Source organism: Canis lupus, chromosome 21 (assembly GCF_003254725.2).
Source record: "Canis lupus dingo isolate Sandy chromosome 21, ASM325472v2, whole genome shotgun sequence".
NCBI lineage: Eukaryota > Metazoa > Chordata > Mammalia > Carnivora > Canidae > Canis > Canis lupus.
The window spans coordinates 28,060,589-28,081,584 of record NC_064263.1 but is presented as its reverse complement, the minus strand read 5'-3'; the positions used below and the strand labels follow the sequence as shown (position 1 = coordinate 28,081,584).

At 37.2% G+C, this 20,996-nt stretch overlaps 2 protein-coding genes and 1 long non-coding RNA gene across 3 annotated transcripts; 1 reads left to right on the top strand and 2 right to left on the bottom strand.

Moving 5' to 3' along the window:
- Nucleotides 1-2,185: 2,185 nt before the first annotated feature.
- On the bottom strand, nt 2,186-8,315 carry LOC112667873 (uncharacterized). Its single transcript, XR_003141350.2, has 4 exons — nt 8,191-8,315; nt 7,595-7,809; nt 6,971-7,193; nt 2,186-3,465 (listed from the first exon to the last, which is right to left on the bottom strand). It is a non-coding gene; the product is annotated as an uncharacterized LOC112667873 (long non-coding RNA).
- On the bottom strand, nt 3,461-4,559 carry LOC112667872 (olfactory receptor 51L1-like). Its single transcript, XM_025459932.3, has one exon. The coding sequence runs from the start codon at nt 4,491-4,493 to the stop codon at nt 3,534-3,536; it is 960 nt and encodes a 319-aa protein (XP_025315717.1). The 5' UTR covers nt 4,494-4,559; the 3' UTR covers nt 3,461-3,533.
- Nucleotides 8,316-18,459: 10,144 nt separating the features above from the next.
- On the top strand, nt 18,460-19,428 carry LOC112667332 (olfactory receptor 51G2-like). The gene is given in 1 exon segment (XM_025458917.1): nt 18,460-19,428. A coding segment is annotated over 1 exon segment (969 nt).
- Nucleotides 19,429-20,996: the final 1,568 nt, after the last annotated feature.

Below are 20,996 nucleotides of genomic sequence, written 5' to 3'. Positions count from 1 at the left end.
ATCAATCTGTTACATGTCTTAACATTCTGATTAATGGGGATGAAATTGTGTCAGGAAAATTCTCAAAAGATAAATTATGGCAGACTGTCAAGATTATGTTCGCTGGATTCATTTAGCTCTTTACTTAAATAAGCATATGCAATTTAGCTAGTGTAGCTTTTCACACACCAGATATTCTTACTGAGTGCATTCTATAGTGCCTGGGACAAATTGTATCATCTCTAAATTTATCTGACATAGTTTCTGGAATGTAATCCCTTTTGTCCTCTAGAAAATATTCACTTGTTGATTAATAAAAGAGCTAAAGTTTTCCCTGGCATAAGACAACAAAAAATGCATCATGAAGATAATATAAACATATACATGGTCTAGTGGTTGAATTAATTGACTAGAGTACCTTTAAAATACTTATATTGCTATCATTCTCTTTATCAATGCATATGACTATTTCTAGACTCTAGAAATAGACACTATATATTTTTAAGGAATTATGTTTTTATTATTTAGAGATACCATATTGAATAACTGAATGACTAAGTGGGATAACGAAGTATTGCAATGCTTTGTATAAAAGAAAATGCCAGACACTATAATGACAAAGGGGATGTGATCTAATATTTTTTTTCTTGTCATTGTGTTTTGCCACAAGGAGACTTCTGTATCATCAAGAGAATCAAGGTATAACCTAAAATATAACATTTAACATTATGAAAACAATTGCATTGCATTTTTGCCTAATGATTGGGGATTAAAATACAAAAATGAATTATGATTTGGGCTTCTATGGGTACTTACAGATTCTGCAAGAAAGCAGAGAATGTTTTCAAAAGGCAAATAAATACTTGTGACTTTGTCAAAAAAGGCAATATGAGTAAGAGTGCCTCTTGCTTTATAAATCCATATAGAAATGAAAAAGATGCTTCAGTCATATTATTGTAATTCTAGGCAGGAACTTCCTGTTTTTGGAGTACCAACTGCTTGCTGAAAGACTACACTTCTGCTTTTGTTAAGGTTCAAAACAAAATGTTTCTGTTCCCAACTCAATACCACCTTGTCATTAATGCATTCATTCATTCATTCATATATGAAATCACTCATCTCCTCACCAACTGTATTTTATGTGAAGAATTATCTTAATTTTAAAAATATGTACCTTCCAAGTGTTTTTGGTTGAAATATATTTTATTATTATAATGTAATTATAGTAATACATTAAATAATACTTTGTGTGCTCAAATATTGGGTATTTATGTAGATATTCCTTTAAAATAGTTTTATTAATATGCAAAATGCAAAATCTGGTGTACAACAGTTTAAACATATTTCTATTAACAACAACAAAAAACTAATAAAACTGTGTTTTTTGGAGTACAAGTGCTAGGAAAGGTATGTTCAACATCCATAGGTTAAAGATATATTTTGTAGGGATGCCTACATCCCTACAAGGTGAGGTGGCTCAGTGATTCAGTGGCTGCTTTTGGCTCAGGGCGTGATCCCACAGTCCCAGGATCCAGTCCCAAATCAGGCTCCCTGCAGAGAGCCTGCTTTTCTCTCTGCCTATGTCTCTGCCTCTCTCTCTGAGTCTCTCATAAATAAATAAATAAATAAATAAATAAATAAATAAATAAATAAATATTTGGTATCTGCAGTTCTTATTTAAAGATGATTATAGTCAAATGCTATACAATGAATAGCTGATGGTAATGATCACTCTCAAAATTTTCACTTTTTCTATCATTTTTTTATTGCACCAAATATTATCTAATTTTGATATTTATGTACCTTTCTTATTCTTAGTTGATGTACTTACTCAAGGTGAATTTGTTAAAAGGAGAGGGGTAATTAGAATTAGAATCAAGAAATAGGTTAAAAGGGTGGAAACAATATAGTTGAATTAAAGCCAGATAGTAGAAGTTGCAGATGTATTCCATATGCCTGAAATTTGAAATCCTAATTTTAATTTAGTAAGCTCTTTTATTATATTACATGTGGGTTCATGACATGTCAAATCTTTTCCTTCAAGATTATTTTATTTTATTTTTAAAAGATTTTTATTTATTTAATCATGAAAGACACAGAGAGAGAGAGAGAGGCAGAGACATAGTCAGAGGGAGAAGCAGGCACCATGCAGGAAGCCCGATGTGGGACTCGATCCTGGGATTTCACAATCACGCCCTGAGCCGAAGGCAAATGCCCAACTGCTGAGCATTCAAGATTTTTAAAAGATTTTTAAAAATATCCAAGCCAGTCATTCTTTTTTTTTCAATAATTGATTCATTCCTTTTATCATTTATACACTTAATTATTTAGTGTCATTTTTATACCAAGCATAATATTCATTCTTACAGACACCAACTCTTTGATATATGATATAACAGGATATGTAAAATATATTAATTATTATTACATAAATACTGGGAACCATGACACATTTAAAGTCTTATTTGTCCCCTTTGTTTATTTTGCCTTTGCACAATTAAAGCCATACAAACTAAGAATATTCAATTACATTTGCGAGTATCTTTATACAACGCTATTCACAGACAGATACTAGATACATTCAGAATTATAAGGAAAGAGAGTTTTAATATTGAAAAGAGTTCCAGATAAAATTGTGAGACCTTAATCTTTAGCTATTTCTAGCTGCCACAAATTTTTACTAGCTACACCCCCAATGAGCTACATTGTTACATGAATGAAATTCTTCATAGCCAGGGATACCAAGGATAATATATTTTTTTAAATTCAAATAAGTAGTATACCCTAAATTATTATTAAGATGCATTTAACCCAATGGAATATGATCACAAGACTTCATATCACAATATGTTGACTATTTCAAAACTTATTAGAGTTTCAATTTAAAAAAATGAGTTTTAATTTTTATAAATTTAAAATTATTTCTAAAAATTTAGTAAGAGGAAAAAATAGGCATATTGCCTCTACTGTTCCTGAGAAAACTAAATATCCTTAGTAGGGCATAACATGTGTATAAACTTTTAATATATGATGCAATGCACAATGATGATTGCTAACCTCTGCATTGAGCCCTAAAATGCTCTTATGTTAAATTTGTCCTATCTTTCAGAAAGAAAGAAAAAATAGATATAAAAAGCAATTGATTAAAAAAAAGCAATTGATATAACAAGAAAAGAAATAAAAGTACCTAGCAAATACAGTGTGTATAGGGAAACAAAGATTCATGGTTTTAATATATTTAATGAAAAATTAACAGATAAATAACCTTGGAAGAGATTAGGATTAGATATGGAAGAAAATAGATAGAAATGATATCTACCACACTCCAATCAAAAGTGTTCATATTAAAAGTGAATGAATGAAAGACATGTTAAGTCAAGCCATATAATCCCAGTAGACACCATTCTCTCCTAGGACATTTTCAGATGCTTTGTTGCTCCATTTCTGTTCTTTACTCTTTGTTTGACAAATATGATGCCAGCAAACCTAGAGCAGACAAATCAGTATGTGTTTACATCATTTAGATTGCTGCTATTATTGTCTTGAGGGCATGCCTACATCATAGTAGAACTGATTTTTGTGGGGAAAAGAAGGTGGAGAACTCCTTGGCGAATCTGTTTGGTCTTCACACTATAGATGATTGGATTAAGCACGGGTGGAACCAATAAGTAGATGTGAGCCATGAAGATGTGGATGAGGGGAGAGGAGTGTTTGGCAAAACGATGGACAATAGAGAGCCCAATCATCGGCACATATAGGATGAGTACCACACAGATGTGGGATGCACATGTGTTGAGGGCCTTAAGCCTCCCCTCACGTGATGCAATTCTTAATATTGAGTGCAGAATGTACATATAAGACACAAAAATACCCAGAGAGTCCATGCCCCACAGCACAATAACCAGAATCAACCCATATATAATATTAAACATTGTGTCAGCACAGGCAAGACGAATCATGTCCTGGTGCAGACAATAGGAATGAGAAAGGATGTGGGAGTGGCAGAAAGGAAAGAAGGCCAACCTGGCCAAAAGTGGAATCATGGCAAAGGCACTCCTAAGCAGAGCTGCAAGTCCAATTTTAATGATAAGTCTTGGGGTGAGAATGATAGCATATCGTAGAGGGTGGCAGATAGCCACATAGCGGTCAAAGGCCATGGCCAAGAGCACAGATGATTCAGTGAAGGAGAAAGTGTGAATGAAAAACATTTGGACCACACAGATATTGAACTGGATTTCCCGGGAAATGGACCACAACACCCTGAAGAGTGATATCATTGTGGGCATGGACATGCCCATGTCAGTAAGGGAAAGCATGGCCAGGAAGTAGTACATGGGCTCATGGAGCCTGGGGTCTGTCCGAACAATATGCAGGATGGTGCAGTTACCCATTATTCCAACAAGGTAGAGGAGACAGAATGGAATGGATATCCAGTGGTGAAATTCCTCATAGCCAGGGATACCTGTGAGATAGAATGTGGAGGACAGGCTATTACTGGAGTTTAAGGTTGCCATGGAGCTCGCTGTGCAGCTAACAATCCAAATTCAGGATCCCAAGCCAGTGGGGGGCAATCATGAGATCAGCATCTGAGTCAGGAAAACAAAACAAAACAAATGACATGTTCTTGTTTGCACTCTTCCATGCATCCTCACATTTTTGCTCTGTCTACGTTGCATTGCTGTGCATTGTCAGTTAAGTGAAATATCCACTTTATGACCACAAGGACATTTCCTCCTGCCTCCTGGATGCAGATCCATTGACATTCTGTCTAAATACAGACAATCTTTTTCGAAAGACACTACTCAGAACAGCACACACACAAACAGTTCTAGATTACATCTTTCACTTTATAATTTCCTTCCAGAATTTTCTTGGCAGAGGCTACTGAGCTTTGTTAACTTTAGCCTCTCTCTCTTTTTTGTTCTTTTTTAAGGCTCATGCAGTGATTTATACACTTGCCTTATTAGGCCTCAGCCACATAGCTTTTTCAATACTACTGAAACATTATGTGAGGTATCTTTAAAGAAAATAGAGAATCCAGAAGTGGACCCTCAACTTTATGGTCAAATAATATTCGACAAAACAGGAAAGACCATCCACTGGAAAAAAGACAGTCTCTTCAATAAATGGTGCTGGGAAAATTGGAATCTACATGCAGAAGAATGAAACTGGACCATTCTCTTACACCATACACAAAGATAAACTCAAAATGGATGAAAGATCTAAATGTGAGACAAGATTCCATCAAAATCCTAGAGAAGAACACAGGCAACACCTTTTTGGAACTTGGCCACAGTAACTTCTTGCAAGATACATCCATGAAGGCCAGAGAAGCAAAAGCAAAAATGAACAATTGGGACTTCATCAAGATAAGGAACTTTTGCACAGCAAAAGAAACAGTCAACAAAACTAAAAGACTATCTACAGAATGAGAGACGATATTTACAAATGACGTATCAGATAAGGTACTCGTATCCAAGATCTCTAAAGAACTTATTAAACTCAACAGCAAAGAAACAAACAATCCAATCCTGCAATGGGCAAAAGACATGAACAGAAATCTCACAGAGGAAGACATAGACATGGCCAACAAGCACATGAGAAAATGCTCCCCATCACTGGCCATCAGGGAAATACAAATCAAAACCACAATGAGATCCCACCTCACACCAGTGAGAATGGGGAAAATTAACAAGGCAGGAAACCACAAATGTTGGAGAAGATGTGGAGAAAGGGGAACCCTCTTGCACTGTTGGTGGGAATGTGAACTGGTGCAGCCACTCTGGAAAGCTGTGTGGAGGTTCCTCAAAGAGTTAAAAATAGACCTGCCCTATGACCCAGCAATTGCACTGCTGGGGATTTACCCCAAAGATACAGATGCAGTGAAACTCCGGGACACCTGCACCCCGATGTTTCTAGCAGCAATGTCCACAATAGCCAAACTGTGGAAGGAGCCTCGGTGTCCATCCAAAGATGAATGGATAAAGAAGATGTGGTCTATGTATACAATGGAATATTACTCAGCCATTAGAAACGACAAATAGCCACCATTTGCTTTGAAGTGGCTGGAACTGGAGGGTATTATGCTGAGTGAAATAAGTCAATCGGAGAAGGACAAACATTATATGGTCTCATTCATTTGGGGAATATAAAAAATAGTGAAAGGGAATAAAGGGGAAAGGAGAAAAAATGAGTGGGAAATATCAGAAAGGGAGACAGAACATTCACTAACTCTGGGAAAGGAACTAGGGGTGGTGGAAAGGGAGGTGGGTGGGAAGGGCGTGGGGGTGACCACGTGACGGGCACTGAGGGGGGCACATGATAGGATGAGCAGTGGGTGTTATGCCATATGTTGGCAAATTGAATTCCAATAAAAAAAAGAATTCAGACAAGGATGGGTCAGCAGTACTTATTAACATAAGCAGCTCTTACCAACATATTCAAAATTATGTAAATGTAGCCAGAGGCCTGGTCTTGGACCAGCATCACCATAAGCTAAATATGGGTTAAAATAGACTTACTTGAAATAATTTAGAATTTTAAGAATTATAATAATGAACTGTGTCATTTGATATGCAATGTTCTTATTGTAATAAAATATATAATTTTAGCAAAGTATGGTTGCTTCTGACTTTAAAGATTCAGAACCTTCTTTCTTAAAGGTCAGATCTAATCCATCAATTTGAGAGTGGTACCTTCTATAAAAATGAGTAACTAAATAAATTAAGTGCTATAAGGAAAGATAGAGCAGAAATTCATGCTTCAAAGCAAAAACTAGAGAAAACAAGATAACTAGAAAGTATGGATGCCCAGAGAAAGCATCTGACCTGGATGCAAAGTCTTTCCTACTCAGAACAAATGAGAAAACATATTTCCCGCCAATAGAGTCTTGTACCCCTTTTGTGGTCAAGAACAACATCTCTGAAGTACAACAGATGAGCCACCTCTCGAAATCCCACTTGCCCATCACTTGCCAAGAATCCCTGCTCACCAAAATGCTGTTTTGAGAATTTGCAATCCAGGAGACAGCTTACTTCCCATTGCAAATAAATAAACTGGCATCTTCCTGTCTTGTAAAGTCTGCCTTGGACTTTGTGAGATTCAGATCCCCTTCAGTCTTGTGTAGTTCCATGCACATAAACTCTGACTGAGGCAGATATGTGGCTGGAATGATTAATAATCATAGTTTTCTATGCAACAGAAGACATGTAGTCCTGAAAATAAATAAATAAATAAATAAATAAATAAATAAATAAATAAATAAATGCCAGAGATAATAAATCCAGTCTTTCTGACTACTTATATTACAATTTAATCCTGCCCATATAGTGTGGGACCTCCTGCTATTTTCTTCTATCACCAAGTCTTGCTTCTCTTGCCCTGGGCTTATCTCCCTCACCCTCCTGTCCACCCTTGCACTAATTACCTTCCAAGCTCAAATTTTCCAATATGATTCCTTCTCTTCCCTGATTATCTCCCAAGATGTCATCCCTAATCCAAAAGGAAATCTGCCTTTCACTTACCTCACTGCTACTCAGTTCACACTATTTCTCTCACTTTATGGTGTCTGCCAAGAAGGGGTGAACCTGAGGTTTAATGGAAAACTGGAATATACCTGATCTGGAGGCCAGGCTGAAGCAGCTTTATCATTTCCACGACTTTCTATTGAGGTTTGAGGGGGCAACTGCCCTCCATCCACCTTGTTCAGACTCTTTCTCTGCTTCCACAAGCACATCCACCTCGGTAATATGCTGGTCCCAATGCTTGCTCACGTTTGGGTTGGGCAAATGGCTTTTTTCCCTCTGGAATCAAAGGAGCCTCATCTGTAAACTGTAGATAAAAACAACTTGACAAGATTGTGCTTATAATTAAAGGAGATCTTGTGGGTAAAATACTTAGCATGGCACCTTACGTATAGTGACCATAAAATAATAGTGATAATGATGAAGTCAGCAATGACAATAACAATATTTCTTGGAAGTGTAATGGGAGGTAGGAAGATATGAGGAGACTGTGGAGTATCCTTCTAGAGAGGGAACACCCTGAGTGGGCATCTTACAAAAGTGATCTAGGTCGGCTGAGGGGTGGGAAGTGAAGGATATCAGATTCATCTGTGTTTCTTCAAGTGAAAATTCAGTATAGCTGTAGGTATAAATTGCTTCATGTCCTTTACCTCCAAATTCTTCTGGTAATTTCAATCACTATACTTACATAGTTTTCATTCTGTTCCATATCAGTTTGGGAAATAAAATAAAGGTAGAGCCCAGGATAAAATGGGAAGCCTGTCCAAATAAAGGAATGAGATCTTTGGAGACTATCATGAGCCTGGAATCTGAGCAGCCATGTCAGTGTTCTGAAGTTGCCACAACATATATTCACTATATTCCACAGATTCACTAGGATCTGCTCTGCCTATTATTCCACAACTCCTCATAGTGTGGCATTGGTGCATTTTGACTGCTCAATTCTTATTGTTTCTGATTCTTTTCAAATTCATTCACATGGCCTCGTGAGGTCTTCTACCATTCCTCAGAATAGGAGATGTAGTCGATAAACTCAAAAATCAGAAGGAGTTATAATTTGAGGTGTAGACTCCTGAGTCACAACTATGTCATATTGGAAAGCACTGATACTTGGGCTTCTAAGGGACATTGAAGGTTATCTGATACAGTCCCAATCACATTCTGGAATCCTCATTCTGTCATGTCACAAAAATAATCCTTCAATGCTGGAAGCATCACACCCCGCCCATGGACACACAGTCCACCCACCATAGAGATCTAGGGTATCCTTGGGAAGTCCAATCTGAAAAGTCTGACTGAATCTGGCTTGAAACCTATAGGAATGAGCATGAAGGCATTTTGGTGAAAACCATGTCCTATGATGACCTGAGAACCCTTCCCTTCTTGAACATTCTCCTGGTCCTTCTCACACTCTTGAGTGTCCACTCTCCTCCCTGTTGTGTCTCACGTCCCCCTCTGTGTTTTCCTCTTACGCCCACTTTTATTGCCTCCAGTCCTCACCTACCTGGTAGGCTAGTTCTTCTGGCCACTAGAGACCATTATAACTCTCTGAGCAGGAAGGATCAGTTCATAAGTCTTCCCCCAGTCCTTTGAGATATGAGGCCCCAGGATAAATGCAGGACAGTGTATGTAACCCTGTCAGTGCCACTGACACTGTTTGTCAGTTTGGGATCTTTCCACCATTTAGGCTACATCCGGGTGTAGCAGTTTGGGAATACAGGGCCCAGAAGGCTATTGAGATTTTCTAATGCTTATTGCCTCAATGTGTGGAACCAATGAGTTAGTGCAAAGTGATATGAAATATTACTTTGTATCCAGAATATGATAGGGCAGTAAAGATTTTGAACATGGTGTATCTAAAGAGGGTAACTTATAAAGGTTTAATTTGTGTTACTTTCACTGAATTTTGCTGTAAACCTAAAGCTTCTATAAATAATAAAATGTATTTTAAAAAACACATAATTAGCAGTAAAACCAATGTCCTCACTCAGATCTGATTGGCTGTGGTAGTACATTTTCTACTGTGCCATAGATTTCTTCCTAATGAAACAGAATTATATGTTTAATTTGAATAAAATTAAAAGCTTTTACTCAAGTATTCATATGTATGGGATTTGCTATATGATCAACGCAGGGATGGTGAATGAGGGAAAATATTGAAGTGCCAATATCCAGAGTGAAATGTATGAAAATCTAAATATCTTCCATTGGGAAGTCTTAGGTTTGGAGTACATAATAAGAAATAGTGCATTTGTAAGACAATAAATAGAGTGAGGCATGGTATGATAGACGTTTTCACTACAGAATAATTCCCCTCACCTTTTTTTAAATTTTTAAGTATTTTAAATTTTTTTTAAAGATTTTAGCCTGAACAGTTTAGGGACTGCCAAATTACAGGGCGAGGGTTTGAGATTGAAATAGCAGAATTTGTGAGGCTATGCTGCTTGCTGGGGAATGAGGAGAAGGAGATCCATTTGTACCAACATGAATTTCATTCAGCATGATGACAAGGATGTGTCAGGTAAGGAATAGCTCCTTATGTCGCTCCTGACTCTCCACTTGTGACACAATTCGTATTTACTTCTGACCTCAGCAGGCAAGAATTGCAACACTGTGAGCAATCCACACCCTGAGAGCATCCTTCACTTCCTTACATGCATCCAATGAGTCAAACAACTTTACGACTTTTCTCTCCATTCCCTCTCTAGGAAAATTCATCCAAACTTCCCATCATCACCCTTCCTGTGCTCTGCACACTGCTGTATTGGCTGATCCCTCCCTCCCCATATTGTGATTTGCTTTCTATGCTTGTCCCATTTCTTAACACCATAGAACCTTTGAAAGTCATACTGGTACCATAACAAACAACCTGGCCCACACACACTGTCTTCTTTTTAGGAGCACACTTGACACTGTTCCTCAGACACTCTTTTTACTCTACCCATTAATGCCTGAGACGGGAGAATTCTCATCTCCTGAGACCTCAACCACCAGCCAATGCCAGGTTCTTGACTTCACTGGAGAAAGAATTTAAAGACAAGAATAAGTCAGAATAAAGTACAGCAGAAGAAGCTTTGCTGCAAAGCAAAAGTGGGTGCTCCAGATTAGGAGGTGTGGGTAAACTCAGAAAATCAAGGGGTGCTGGGTGTATGCTGGGCTCTTGATGCTTATGGGTGGTTATAATTTGGGTGCAAAATATTTCTGTGGGGTTCGGTGACTAGAAGTGGATTTCTAGGAACTCTGCATAATGTTATTCATGCTCTATGGTAGACACTATGTGCAGTCTAATTTTTTTCTTGCAGATACTGCATATTTAGAGAAGACAAACTAGGAGTCCTCAGGCATCCCCAGTAAAGGGGTCATTCTCAGTCATTTGAAAGGTAACTGGCTTCTTGTACACGTGCATGCTGCAGTTAAGCAACAGCAGCAGGATGCTTGTGGTCATGAGAAACCATGGAGCTATCACAGGTTTGCTTAATTGCCACAAACTGCCAGGTGTCAAACAGCTCCCCATTTTTTGTTACTCTTGCAAACATCCAAGTACTTCCCTATTCTGCCTACCTCATCCCTATTATAGACTCGAAAATTATAGAGTCTTGTGATCAGAAAAAATAACCCTTAAATCAGTGGCCACTGAAACATATCGGAATGTGTATAGAAGACTGGGCATTAATATTATGTTGCAGTGGTCCACTTACTCTGTTGTTGAAGTTTCATGACCAGAATTTCTGCTTACTGTGGTCATAGGCCTTCAAGTTCCCTGGGCATGAATATTCTCTTTCGAACATGAAAGCAGCTGGATGTGTGTGGGTCAAGGAGCTAGGGAGTGTCTAGAGAATAACATTTCTGAATCATGATAAATATTGGGACACTAGAATACAGGGAAACCATATTATTGGGAAATTATGTAATAAGGTGTCATTCCTAAATGTTTACTCTGAATAAGCTATTTTTCTGAGAACATTTCATGTATTAACCCACACAAATTTTAACTCCAATCAATGTAGATTTAAGTAACTTATGTAAGGATGGACAGCTGTCAAGTGATAGATCCACACACTGACTCCAGAGACTACATTCTTAAAGGTTTGATAAATTGTTCCAATGATACAATAGTTTATTTGCATTTGTGTATGAGAGAGGATGGATGGGGATTATTCGGTACATGCATCATTAATTTGATTATGGATGCTGGCTGAAAATTTTCTTTTAAAAAATGCCACAGGGCAGCCCCGGGGGTCCAGTGGTTTAGCGCTGCCTTCCACCCAGGGTGTGATCCTGGAGACCCAGGATCGAGTCCCACATGGGGCTCCCTGCATTGAGCCTGCTTCTCCCTCTGCCTATGTCTCTGCCTCTCTCTTTCTCTCTTTCTCTCTCTCTCTCTCTTCCTCCCTAATAAATAAATTAAAAATCTTAAAAAAAAATTCCACAAAGGAGCTGGTCCACATCTGAGACTTTTTCTTCCTAACTAACCCTTTCCTAGTGCATTTACTCACAATATATGAGCTTTTACCTCAGTTCATATTGTTCCTTAGAAGAGACCATGTCTTTTCATACATTTGCTGTCATTCCAGTGAATGAAGAAAAAGAAGCAAAAAGAAAGTAAGGGGGTGTTATTATTTTTCCAGTAAATAATTTCAACAGAAATTTGAGACAAGCAGTGAATTGTCATCAATTTATTAGAGCCCACAGTTATCTCCAAAATACTGTAGTGCAGTTTCCTGATTATAATATTAAATCTTTCAGACATAACCAGGGATCAGTCTCCAATAGAATTGAATTCTGTCAACATTTTGCTCCTTATTTAACTACAGAATGGAGAAAAGGGAATAGAGGAAACTCACATCTTCTTTCCAAGAATAATAAAATAAATGGCCCATAATATCTTCTGGTTAAATCTACATCTTCTATCTCTTTATAGTAAATACATAAATTAGTACAAACAAACATGTATTGAACATCCATGAAGGCTATGTGAGTTGCATCGCAGGCATTATCCCTTTTAATTCTTTTTTTATTTTTTATTTTATTTTTTAATTTAATTCCAGGAGAGTTAACATACAGTATTATATTAGTTTCAGGTGTGCAATATAGTGATTCAAGAACTCTATACATTATTAAGTACTTATCTTGATAAGTATACTCTTACTTAATCTCCTTCACCTATTTCTCCATCCCCCAACCCACTCCCCCTCTAGTAATAATCAATTTAATCTCTCTAGTTAAGAGCCTGTGTTTTGTTTTGCTCCTCTCCCCTTTTGTTTCTTAAATTCCACACAAGTGAAAACATATGGTAATTTTCTTTCTCCAAATGAGTCATTTTACTTAGCTTATGTTCTCTATATCCATTCAGGTTGTTGCAAATGCCAATATATCATTTTTTTGGCTGGTATTATTCATATATATATATATATTCTTCATATCTTCTTTATTTATTAATCTATCAATGGACACTTGAGCTCCTTCCATAATTGGGCTATTGTACATAATGATTCAATAAACATAAAGGTGTATATATTTTTTTGAATTAGTGTTTTTGTATTCTTTGTGTAAATACCTAGTAGTGGAATTACTGGATCATATTGTAATTCTATTTTTATATTTTTTTAGGAACCTCCATACTGTTTGCCATTTCCCATTTAATACTTAAGGAATTTCATGGGTATGTAATCATACCATGACACAGTTAAGAAAGCAAGCTAAAAATGTTCATTTGCCTAAAACTATTTCAGTATGAATTAATTATACTGCAATTTGAACCCAAGAATAATTACAAATTTGTAATCTTTACATTAACATGTAAACTAAGAAGTCATATAATTACCTATTGTTAAGTCAGTAGTAACTAAGCTATTAGTAGTTAAGTTTCAGAAGAGTCAACTTAAAAGATGAGTACTCCACAGGGTTTTGTAAATGTAAAATGACATACTGCATTTAACACTGCTGTGAGCAGCATGAAACATTGTTCAAATATCATAGATTTCTAAAGTTTGTTCAGAATATGGGACTCCTACATCTACTCTCTCACCAGTTCCTTCCCTGGCCTTCCTCTAATGGACTGAACTAAGCAGAGACACCCATTCATGAAGCTGCAGTCTAGTCCCAAGGTATAACAGGGTAGAGATGTGCTGTTTGCAAAACAGGGGCAATTGTGCAATCTTAGGATCCATAGACCCTTTATTCTACTAAAGGCTTTAACCAGTTGGAACCCATCCACTCCTGCCATGTATCTAAGCTCAGCCAGCCATCAGAGATACAAAGTTTCCTTGAATTTGTCCACCTGAGTCTCCCTTAGGCATCCTCTGTTCCTGCGGAAATCCCCACTGTCTCATCCTGAGAACATTCATCCCTCAGGCCCATATGTTCCTACTTAAGTAGCATTAGTGGCTATGGTTCCCACAAGCTTCCAGGAACCCTATATAACCAGGAAAACTTTAAAGCTTCTTTTGCCTCAGATAGATAAACTGGCAACTTCCTATGCCCTTTAGAAAACACTATCTCCAACTGAAGCACTCTATGAGCGAGAAAGCAAAGCAACAGAAGTTCATTATCATGGGGAAATAGAAGTGGCTATAGACTCAAGTAAGTCTGTTATGGGGGAGGAGGGCTAGGCTTGGAGGAAAAACAATTTTTCAATGGAAAAGAGGGAATAAAATGTAGGGTAAAGAAGAGATTGTAGGAAAGTGGAAATAAGAATTTAGAAAAAGTGAAAAGAGTGGATTTTGTTGGAAAAATGCATAACGTGGCACAGTAATGCAAGATATGTTTAAGTATTTTAGATAAGTGGACAGAATATTTGAACAGAATTATGAGAAGGAAACTTGGATTATTATACAAACAGAGGGAAACAATGTTTGTAGTTTGGTGAACAAGGGTAACAATAATATGTTTTGAGGTCAGAAATAGTAAAGCTTTCTGAGAGGCACTCTGGGGGATTTGAGCACAAAGGTAAAGAGGAAGAGGAGTAGGGGTAAAATCACATGTGTAAATCCACCTCCTTTTCCCCATATACTGGAAAGAAGGATCTTATTAGTAATGACAATAGCTTTCCTTTCATCCTGAGATCAGTAGGCAGTAGTTAACACATTTTAAACACAGGAATGATTTATCTTGCCTGTGTCTTTCAAAATTTTTTGCTATAAGAAAAATTGACTTAAAGGAATGACACACAAAAAAGTAAGAATCAGATGAGTTAAATGGCTTGTAAAACAGTTTAGAAGAGAAATTATGACAGAGATAAAGAGCAGAAGTGAATTAGTTAAATACTTTGGGTATAGAAGTAAGAGGACACATCATTGATTGAATAGGAGTAAAAGGTTTGAATAATCAAGCATAATGCCTAGGTTTTGCATATTATTAACTACACAGCATGAGTTACATTTACTAAAATGGAACTATTAAGGCAATTATCAAGAATTCTTTCATGGCCATGTGATCTCTGCCTTTTAGACACACAAGCAGAGATATCTAGTAGACTGTTTTCTCTATCCCCACTCTTGGAGATTCTCATAGGTCTCCCCACTTAACTCTTTTCTCTGCCCAACAAAACCTTTCTTTCAAGACCTGCCTCCCTCAATTTTCTTCTAGACCTACCTTTTGGGTAAAATAGTAAAGAAAGGTAAGAAAACAACACATGCTCAGGTGTTGGAGGTGTTTGCAAGAAAGGACAAGGGTATTACGGAAGCCTCGTAAACATGTTCTGCACTCTGAGTGGGAAGGGCTCTTTGTGAATTATATCCATCACTCTAATTCCTAGTGTGTGACTAAAGGTCATCATAGTACAGAATTGAGACAACTCTCTGAAATAGTTAAAATGCTTCAGTAACAGTTACAGAACCTTTAGAAGCAGGGGCTTAGATTCTAATTCTAATGATTATTTATATCTATCTATCATCTATCTATCTATCATCTATTTATCATCTATTTTTAAGAGGAAGAAAATCTGAGCAGGAGGTCAGGGCAAAGGGAGACAGAGAGAAAATCTTTTTTTTAAGATGTCTTTTTATATATATATATAAATTTAATTTTTGTTGGTGTTCAATTTGCTAACACATAGAATAACACCCAGTGCTCATCCCATCATGCGCCCCCCTCAGTGCCTGCCACCCAGCCACCCCCATCCCCTGCCCACCTCCCCCTCCACCACCCCCAGTCCATCTCCCAGAGTTAGGAGTCTCCCATGTTCTGTCTCCCTCCTTGATATTTCCCCACTCATTTTTTCTTCTTTCCCCTTTATTCCCTTTCACTATTTTTTTATATTCCCCAAATGAATGAGACCATATAATGTTTGTCCTTCTCCAACTGACTTATTTCACTCAGCATAATACCCTCCAGCTCCATCCACGTCAAGGCAAATGGTGGGTATTTGTCATTTCTAATGGCTGAGTAATATTCCATTGTATACATAAACCAAAATCGTAAGCAGGCTTCATGCTAGGCATGGAGTGGGGCTCCATATCACAGCCCTGATATCATGACATGAGCCAAAATTAAGAGTCAGGAACTTAACTGACTGAGCCATTGAGGTGGCCCTAATTCTAATGATTCTTGTGTTTGCTTTGTAACATTTCTGAACCTCAGGCTACTTATGTGTATCACAGTCTCTGTTGATATCATATAAATATTTAGTGGTTCAAACATAATACATATATAAATAATTTAAGGAGTCTAAAAGTATTCTTGAATATTGGGATATGATTATAATTCATGAATCAATTTAAGGAATTATATAATGATATGTCTTTCCTTTACGTAGAGATCTCCATTCATAGCCAAATTACTCAGGTGAAAGAATCATTGCATTATGAAGAATAGGTATAGGTGGTTAAGCGACCAGGGCTTTAGTAACACACATATCCTGTGTTGTGACAGAAAGTATAGATGGGTAAGATATTGAACCAGTGAAGTATCTGAAGGAACTGAATTTATTGTTTGTTTTAACTTTGCTTTGGCACTAGGAACTGCATGTGGTGATAGACCAGAGCTCAAATGTTGACCAAGCTAGTCACATGGCCATAGTAAGCAGACTGGGGAAGCAGCCACTATTCTGGGAAATCACCATCTACGTGAGCAGAGCCCTGAAACTGATATTTATGAAAGCTATTCTTGTGCCTGTGTGACTTCAGAAAAACCACTTCAGTCTCTAAGCCTCAGTCTCCTTATCTATAACATGCCTCTCTTTTGATGTCATTGGAGATATTTTACAAATATCTAATATTTTACAAATATTATCATTAAAATGTAAAAATTCAAACTGAAAGAGGACTGGGATTGGCACTTTCATACATTATTTAGTGTAATTATCTGTACCATACTATGAGATAGGGTTTTTTCACTTTGTAACTGAAATACATTAAAACTGAACGAGCAGGGATCCCTGGGTGGCGCAGCAGTTTGGCGCCTGCCTTTGGCCCCACGGCGCGATCCTGGAGTCCCGGGATCGAATCCCACGTCGGGCTCCCGGTGCATGGAGCCTGCTTCTCCCTCTGCCTATGACTCTGCCTCTCTCTCTCTCTGTGACTATCATTAAAAAAAAAAAAAAAGAAAGAAAGAAGGAAAATTTAAAAAAAAAAAAAAACTGAACGAGCAAAGAAGCAAAAACAAGAAAATTAGGAGAATGGCACCAGATTGCTGCAATTATAATGGACCACTGAATCACAGTGTGGGGATGTGGGGGATACTAACTTCATTCTAAGACCATAAAGACAGTGAGACTGTGATTGCTGGTATTTTTCTTGATTCTGTCAGAAATGGCCTAAGGCCATGTCCACATACAGGAGCATTAGAAAAACAGTTGCGGGGATCCCTGGGTGGCGCAGCGGTTTAGCGCCTGCCTTTGGCCCAGGGCACGATCCTGGAGACCCGGGATCGAATCCCACGTCGGGCTCCCGGTGCATGGAGCCTGCTTCTCCCTCTGCCTGTGTCTCTGCCTCTCTCTCTCTCTGTGACTATCATAAATAAAAAAAAATTAAAAAAGAAAAACAGTTGCGATTTCCAATCACACCAAAAGAGAGTGTCCAGGATCAGCAAGGCTGATTGGCTCACAAATCCACTGCATCAGAGGAAAAAATGTTAACAATTCCCTTAAGTAAAACTCTGGCCTGACTGCAGTACAAGTACACAAGTACACAAGAACTTGGTGGAGAATATGAAATGGAAAGCAAACCCCAAATACCCATGACTGACTAAATGAGGTAAATGTTATTTACCTTCAGATCCTTGTGGGATTCTGGTTCCCATTTAAACCAGTTTGAAGGCTTATTTATTTCCCTCTCTAATTGGTAACCACACTCACTACATATACAATGTTTTTGAAGTCATATCCATTCATATTTTATGAAATATCCATTCATATTTTATGAAAGGATTCAATTAGTCTTGTGGGTTTTTTTCCATTGGAGATAGCTAACTCTATGTATTTATTGTCTAAGCTTTTTCTGACATTCCTTCTAGAATGTTTCCATCAAGTGTCCATGTCAGAGGAAAATAAATGCTTAACATGGGTAGGTCAGGGGCTTGGAAAATACCCTTACTTAATGTCATACACAAAAATAAATGGCAAGTAAACAATGAATCTAAAAGTAAATAGAAACAAACCAACCTATCAAAATATTAGTAGAAAAGATAGGAGAATGTATTATAAATTTAGAGGAAGGAAGAGAATCCTGTGAATGACTCAAAATCCAGAATCAATAGAATAAATGATTGATTAAAAAAATACAAAATAACCATAATCCACTTAAAAGGTTAAAAAGTAATACATTAAAAGAAGGTGGTGTGTGTGGCTAATTTTTCAAAATCATTTTTCCAAACTGTATAATGTCTCTACAAAGCAATAAGAATTAAGAAAACACCTAACTTAGAAATGTAAGTTGCTGTTTTCTCAATATTGTGTATTTTTCTTCCTTCTAGGAGCCTACATTTTTACCGTAGGAAAATGGCTACATGGGACAGACTCATGACAGGCTCTAACTCCAGTACTGAACAGTCTGTTTTGTTTTACCTCACTGGGATTCCTGGCTATGAGAATATGAATCACTTTATTTCCATCCCTTTTTGCATGTGCTACCTGATTGGAGTAGTGGGCAACTGCACAATCCTTTACATCATCCGCACAGACAAGAGTCTCCACAAGCCCATGTACTACTTCCTGGCCATGCTGTCCCTTACGGACATGGGCATGTCCTTTTCTACCCTGCCCACGGTATTAAAAATCTTCTGGTTTGATGCCAGGGAGATTGAGGTGAATGCTTGTGTGGCCCAAATGTATTTTATTCATACTTTTTCTCTGATGGAGTCAGCTGTGCTTCTAGCCATGGCTTTTGACCGGTATGTTGCCATTTGCCATCCTTTGAGGTATTCCAGCAAACTCACCCCACAACGCATTATCTATATAGGGGTCTTCATTATATTCAGATGCTCCATTGTCCTCCCTGTTGTTCTTGTTCGTATTCCTACATTTTCCTTCTGTCATTCCCATATCCTCTACCACTCTTTCTGCTTGCATCAAGAAGTCATCCATTTGGCCTGTGCTGATATCTCATTCAACATTTTATAGGGCTTGTTTGTCATTGCATTTTATTGGGGTGTAGATTCTCTAGGAATTTTGTTATCTTATGCTTTCATCTTCCATTCTGTCCTAGGCATTGCATCCCAGGGAGGGAAGCTCAAAGCTCTCAACACATGTGCTTCCCACATTTGTGCTGTGCTCATTCTATATGTGCCCATGATAGGGCTATCCTTGGTGCATCGTTTCGCAAAACACTCCTCTCCCATTGTCCATATAACCATGGCTAATATTTACCTGCTAATTCCACCAGTACTTAATCCAATTATTTATAGCATCAAGACAAAGCAGATTCGTCAAGGTTTTCTAAGGATATTAGCACCCAAAAAGGTTGGGTTTTCTCACACTTGGAAGGGATAAGATTCTCTCTAATTTTGACCTTTGCATCCATGACCTTCATTCTGAAGATAACCAGTTTAGAATTTCTTGGACACATTTGGTGCATATTGAGTATGTTATAGTTAATAAATTTTACATTTATCTATAAGAAAAATATTGTAATTTCTTCTATCATTACTTTCTAGCTTTAAAGTATCTCAAAATCCTGGTACAAAGAGGTTTAGAAAGAGGAAATTCATTTTACCCAAAACATCTATGGAGATTTTTTTTGCTCAGGTTTCAAGAGAAGCCAAATTTTCCATGTTAAAAATAAGACTTACAGAAGTTAGCTATACAAAGTTGACAGAGGTAATATATAGCAGACTGGGCACCAGCATCTAGGTACATTTTCTTTCCAATGAAGCAAAGTAGACCTTATTCTCACAGACTTTGAGCCAAATCATAATAAAATAGGTGTTTCAGTTTAGATATAGAATAAATAATAATATTGCATTTCTTTGTTTCCTTTACTTCTGTTGGAATCAGTATCCGAAAAAGCTTGGGTGATGAATGCATTGGGTTAATTTTCACCAGACTAATCAACACTTCACACTCGCAGGGCTGTATACTCACCCTGAAAGGCAGTAAAAAATATATAAATATACCCCTGGTCAGTGTACACTCCTATGAGGAAAAATGTCTTAAGAACTTTAAACAAAATAGGAAGGAAGAGAGATGCCAAAAACTGTGGTAGACTCTTGCTATCTCACCTAATTCTGTAAGAAATAAGAGGAAACAAATTTTCAATATTGAAACTTAAAGTGTACACTCCAATGGAAGAATAGAAATGTAGATGAGCAATAAGAAAGAGCATTCAAAGAGAATCTGTACTAATTCTTTTTCATTCTAGTACCATAGGGACAATGAGGCTCTGATTGCTGGTATTTTCTTCCATCTGTCATCTGCTTTTATCTTTTCTCAGTGCTAGCTTTCTCTAACTGATGTATATAAGAAAAATAAATATGCAATGATTTATCTGAAGTTTTCTCTCTTATACTTGAACAACTGGCTTCTCTAAGGTTTTGAAAAAAATATTTTGTACATGATTAACCAAAAAATGAATATTAAGTTTCTTGTAAAAAACAATGAAGAAAAGTATTATGCATATTAAAATTTCAACATGTAATACACTTCCAAATAGTGATAGTCATGGTGATAAACACAAGAGATGGAAAGTGACAGAGATGTATACATGTATATGAGGTAGACATTTCTTCTTTGGATTAATTAAGGAATTGTTAGTAAAGAGATGCCACACTCAAACTGGTTAATTTCAAGAATTCGATGAAGGGGTCAGGAGTCAATGAAATATGTAGGCAAGATTAAGGAAAATTAAGAAGGTTTATATTTATATTTTTAGCTGTATCTATGTATTTATAGTTTTCCAGATGAATAGTTTGCTACCATCACTAGTCCCAATTTGGCAAAGGAAAAAAGAATTTACCTGAACTCAGAAAAAGTATCTTGTGGAAAGGACATTTGACATGCACTTATCCTTTTTATAGAGAGATGCAGCCATTATGGGGAGTTGGTGGGAACCCAGGAGAGTA

Excerpts from the sequence above, each read along its gene's own strand:
- LOC112667872 (XM_025459932.3), bottom strand. The coding sequence starts at position 4,493 with ATGGCAACCTTAAACTCCAGTAATAGCCTGTCCTCCACATTCTATCTC.